The following is a 4,667-nucleotide window of genomic DNA, read 5'->3' on the forward strand; positions in this document are numbered from 1 at the left end:
GATTAATCTCACTATCACAAGTTTACAATTCAACAAGTGAAGGCTCTCCTAAATTTGATTGCTTCGACGCTCAAGATTAAACTAGGTTACTTGTCTCGCCTCAAAGGTATAGTTTCTTCAACCAAATGTCCAAGGGCTTTTCTTCATGCTATTGTCTCTCTTTTATTTTTCTCACTTTTCTCTAAGGGTGCGTTTGATTGCACACATTTTCCATGGAATTTAACCCTTTCAAAAATTCTAGTAACCAACCCACGTAAATATCTCTCTCTCTCATCTCTCTCATCTCTACCCACGTACCCTCTCTCTCATCCATTCAACCTGCTCTCATCGATTGAAAGGAACCAGGAAGGCGTCTCACTCTCTTATCGATTCAATCGAACTAGGAAGAAGAAATCGACGATCTACCTCTAGGGAAATCAGTGCGAAAGGTTGGCAACGAGGCGGTGACTGCATAGATTGAGGTAAGTTTAACAATCAAACCACCATATTCTTGATGATTCAGTTTTGTCGATTCTCTGTTTTTTTTTTCGATTTTGAGATTCCACGTGATTGGATGCGTATTGGAACATGAATTCCAGAATTTTTCTCATCTGTAATCACCCCCAATTCTGTTTCTGTGATGTATGAGTCATTATTTATCAAACGCACATTATTCCAGTGATACTCTAAAGATGTTTAGGCAGTGCAATTCGGATGAATGTGTGGAAATTGGTTGCCTTTTATGAGGATTATAGGGAGAGAGAACTTGGGTTCTGCAAGGTGGAGTGTTCTGGCAACACATTTCGAACGGACCCCTCTAAAAAGCAACACGTTTTCTTTGTCTTCCGATTTTTTTTATTGAATAATTCCTCTTGAACAGCAGCATTACGGGAAACAGCTCTTCAATTTGAGATTTCCTTATCTTTAACTATTATACGAAATGAAGAGTTTTCTTAGCAAGTTCGAATCCGCTCTGCAATTGCTTCACTCCAAAACAATCAGCATACAAATCTTTTGAATCCATTTAAGCCTTCAATTCCTTTTATTTTTAATTTTCGACTCAGAAAACTGACCCATCATTTTTAAGTTTCCGATGCCGGAACATATTCTCAGACCCAAAAGACTTTCTCCTTTGGCAGGTAAAAGTTACATAACTTTAATTTATTTTTAAAAAAATAAAACATTGTTATGCCAGTTGTAGATGATGATGCATTTTATCCCGGTTTGTAATTCAATTTTATTATTTATTGGGTTATAAATGCATTTTACAAATTGGGCTTTTCCTAAATGATTTTTGGGTTTTATTAGGGTACTGAACTTTTAATTTTTTAGGTTTCTTGTTAGAATAAAGCTTATGAGCATCATTTGTGTGTGTGTGTGTGTGTGTGTGTGTATATATAATTTTTTAATTAAAAATTCAAGAGCAATCGAGAAGAAAGGTACTTTTATGTATTTTTTGGAAACTTGAAACCAAAAATGGAATATTATTGAATTAATGAATTTGAAACCAAAAACTCTCCATCTATTCTTTGCTTACCAATTGAATCTGCCTGTTTTACATGGTCTCTAGCAGGAGTTGAGCAGCTAATTGCTAAGATTTGAATGAAAGTGAGTTACGGGGTTGGATTAAAATTGATCTGTTCAATAGTAATGTAATTAGAAGCACGTGTCTTAGTTGCTTGTATATTGGGTTAATGTTGGAAAATTTACTTAAGAGGTTGTAAAAGAGTTATGTGGATCAATCAAAATGGTAGTTAGACCAAAAACCATTATGACGCCTCTTCTTAACTACAATCAGGGTAAAAAAGATTAGTAATTATTGGACTGATATTGATATTAGAGAAGCTTGCATCAGAGCTATGAACTCAGATTGCCCATCATGCTGTCATGAATTCAACAACCATGTTGCTTTTAGAAACACTGCATAACTCTGTACAAATTGACTAGACGTAGATCAACTTTTGATGTTGAGTACTTTTGATTAATGTCAAATTTGTATTCAAGTTGCGCTCAAACGACTTGGTATTGGATTGTGTATACTAGGATTTTCTCGCTATTGTCACTATTGTACTACACAGTTGTTGAATTTTCTCACCAGAAACTTTTGGCTCCTCCTCACCTACCTTGTTTTCACACAATTAATACCCCCACTTAGACCTTAACAATCCAACACACACAGAGAGAGACCTATTATATGTATCACTCTTATTCTTATATTCACCTCCAAAATACTTGCATTCAACTCACTAGAGTTTAAAGACTTCAAAATCATGAAGAAATTCTTCTTTCCAGCTCTTCTTCTTGTAGCTCTTGTAGCGCAACTTGGAATGTGTGAGTGGAATTAACCAAATGGTCAGTAATGCAATATTTAAATATTTTGACTATTTTATGTGGGAAAAATGAGAAAAATATTCCAAACCTGTCATTATAACTAAAACATCCCAAAATAATTCGATTAATTAATCAAGATGTCATTATAAAACATTAATTTCACACTTTTAGTGATCTAATTATCAGAATCCTATGCAATGTGCTTACATTTTCCTTTCTTTTTTCTTCTCGAGTTGTGTCATGTAGCAACTTGTCATTTAGTATCTGTTGCCATTGATGCCAGTGGATCCGCCTTCCAATTCTACTCGAGTGGAGTTTTCACTGGAGAATGCGGGACTGATTTAGACCATGGTGTTACAGCAGTCGGTTATGGAACAACTAGTGACAATACTAAGTATTGGTTAGTTAAGAATTCGTGGGGAACTAGTGTTGATAATAATGTAAGGAAATCTAAATACGTTAATGACTGATTTGATGTATTTGCAAATGAGAATTCGCCCAGAATTTATGGACACTGAGGCAACTGTTTGAATAGGTGTATCCCTTGAAAGTGACTGTTAAAAATGAACAGATGCACCTATTCAAAAACCTTTGAAAATAAAAGGTCGAACCCCGTTGCGCAACGGCAAACATTAATCCGGGCGGCAAATCATTCGCAAAACAAAATTTAAAACACATGCAAAATGATGAAAAATATCTAACAACTAGCTGGGCGCGAGAGTGGATACATTAGGATGCAGAGGGGTATTGATGCGAAGGAAGGCCTATGTGGTATTGCCATGGAAGCGTCTTATCTAACTAGTGATAGCGGTATTGCATAAAATTAATGTCAAGATGTAAGATGGATCTTATTTACCATTTCTTCGTAAGACCTGATCTTCTCACCTTTGCTTATATAAATCCATGAATACTCATGCTCCTGATTGCGTATATTTATGTTGTATTGGAAACTCCATATGTAAATGAGAGATTCAATGCTTACTTATCCTTTCTTTTACTTCATGTATTTACTGAAGAATTTAAATAAATTCTTTTTTTTCTCATGTTAGATTCAATTGATACATTCAAGATGTTTATAAAAATGAGAATGTGAAAAGTGACATTTTCTTACTTTTATCTAAAAAAGTCGTAGTATCTCATTGGAGCAATTAACTAGATATATATGTGTGTGATTTTGGACATTTAAATATACAAATTCAAACATTGTTTTAATCTTACATTGAATTTTTATTTACCATGGTAGTTTATAGCATGGCTACAACAACGAATCAACGTCGATGCCGACGACAACAGTTAAGTTTATTTTGGACGATGATCATGCAAGCGATTGTGATATATAATGAACTTAGGTGTCGTGCACGACATCTTCCAAGAGCTCCTCATACAAATTGGAATTCTGAAAGAGAAATAACACTTACACGAATGTTTGGCACGAGTGATACAATATGTCGTGATCTCCTTAGGATGAAAATAGGTTCATTTCAAAGATTATGTGCTCGTTTGCGAACTTATGGATTGGTTGACAGGAAATACGTTCGAATTGAGAAACAAGTCGCAATTTTTTTGAATACAGTCGGGCATGACCAACGTAATCGTGCTGGACGTTTTACTTTTTTTCGCTCTGGTCAAACAGTGAGCTTTTGCTTTCACAGAGTCTTACACGCTTGTCTTGGACTGTATAGAGATGTTGTGACTAATGCCACTCCTCATAACTCACCATACGAAAAAGAAAATGTGCAGCATTGGTACTCTTTTTTCCAGGTTAGTGGTTTGTAGTTATTTCGTCATATTTCTTAAAACTTCAATATACACATTTATTTTGAAAAGTATTCTTTTTTAAAGGATGCCGTAGGAGCAATCGATGGTACACATATTGCTGCGTATGTGCCTTTAGAGGAGCAAGGTAAATATCGCAATAGAAAGCAAGTGATCTCCCAAAATGTTTCAGTAGTTTGCACATTTGATATGAAATTTACTTACGTGCTTGCCAATTAGTCATGTTTTGTGGACCAAATAAGTGTGTAAAAACGCACTTATCAAACCCCCCAAACTTGAACTATTGTTTGTCCTCAAACAAGATAGTGACTAAATTCTGAACAAACATGGCTTAATACCCTGCTATGGCTCAGGATTGGACTAAGTGTTCGATTTGATGAAGATGTATTAATGCAAAAAGATTAATGGCAAGTGTATCCTTACTCGCTCGAGAGATACACAACCCCCCAAACTTATTATTTTTACTCAATTATCCGGGGTTGTGTTTTTAAAATTAGGGGTTTACATAGCTTTAGTCCTCACCCTCTCGTAGTTTGGATTAATCTCACTATCACAAGTTTACAATCCAACAAGTGAAGGCT

General features: G+C 35.2%; 1 protein-coding gene across 1 annotated transcript; it reads left to right on the forward strand.

The window, feature by feature from the left end:
* Positions 1 to 273: 273 nt before the first annotated feature.
* On the forward strand, positions 274 to 4,305 carry LOC111379932. Its single transcript, XM_023003378.1, has 3 exons — positions 274 to 461; positions 3,554 to 4,071; positions 4,153 to 4,305. The coding sequence occupies exons 2-3, from the start codon at positions 3,562 to 3,564 to the stop codon at positions 4,303 to 4,305; spliced, it is 663 nt and encodes a 220-aa protein (XP_022859146.1). The 5' UTR covers positions 274 to 461; positions 3,554 to 3,561.
* The last annotated feature ends 362 nt before the right edge of the window (positions 4,306 to 4,667 follow it).

Source organism: Olea europaea, unplaced genomic scaffold, assembly GCF_002742605.1.
Source record: "Olea europaea var. sylvestris unplaced genomic scaffold, O_europaea_v1 scaffold2065, whole genome shotgun sequence".
Taxonomy (NCBI): Eukaryota; Viridiplantae; Streptophyta; class Magnoliopsida; order Lamiales; family Oleaceae; genus Olea; species Olea europaea.

Coding starts and splice junctions, on each gene's coding strand:
- LOC111379932 (XM_023003378.1), top strand. CDS start 3,562: ATGGCTACAACAACGAATCAACGTCGATGCCGACGACAACAGTTAAGT. Junction 4,072..4,152: donor ATTGGTACTCTTTTTTCCAG/GTTAGTGGTTTG, acceptor TCTTTTTTAAAG/GATGCCGTAGGAGCAATCGA.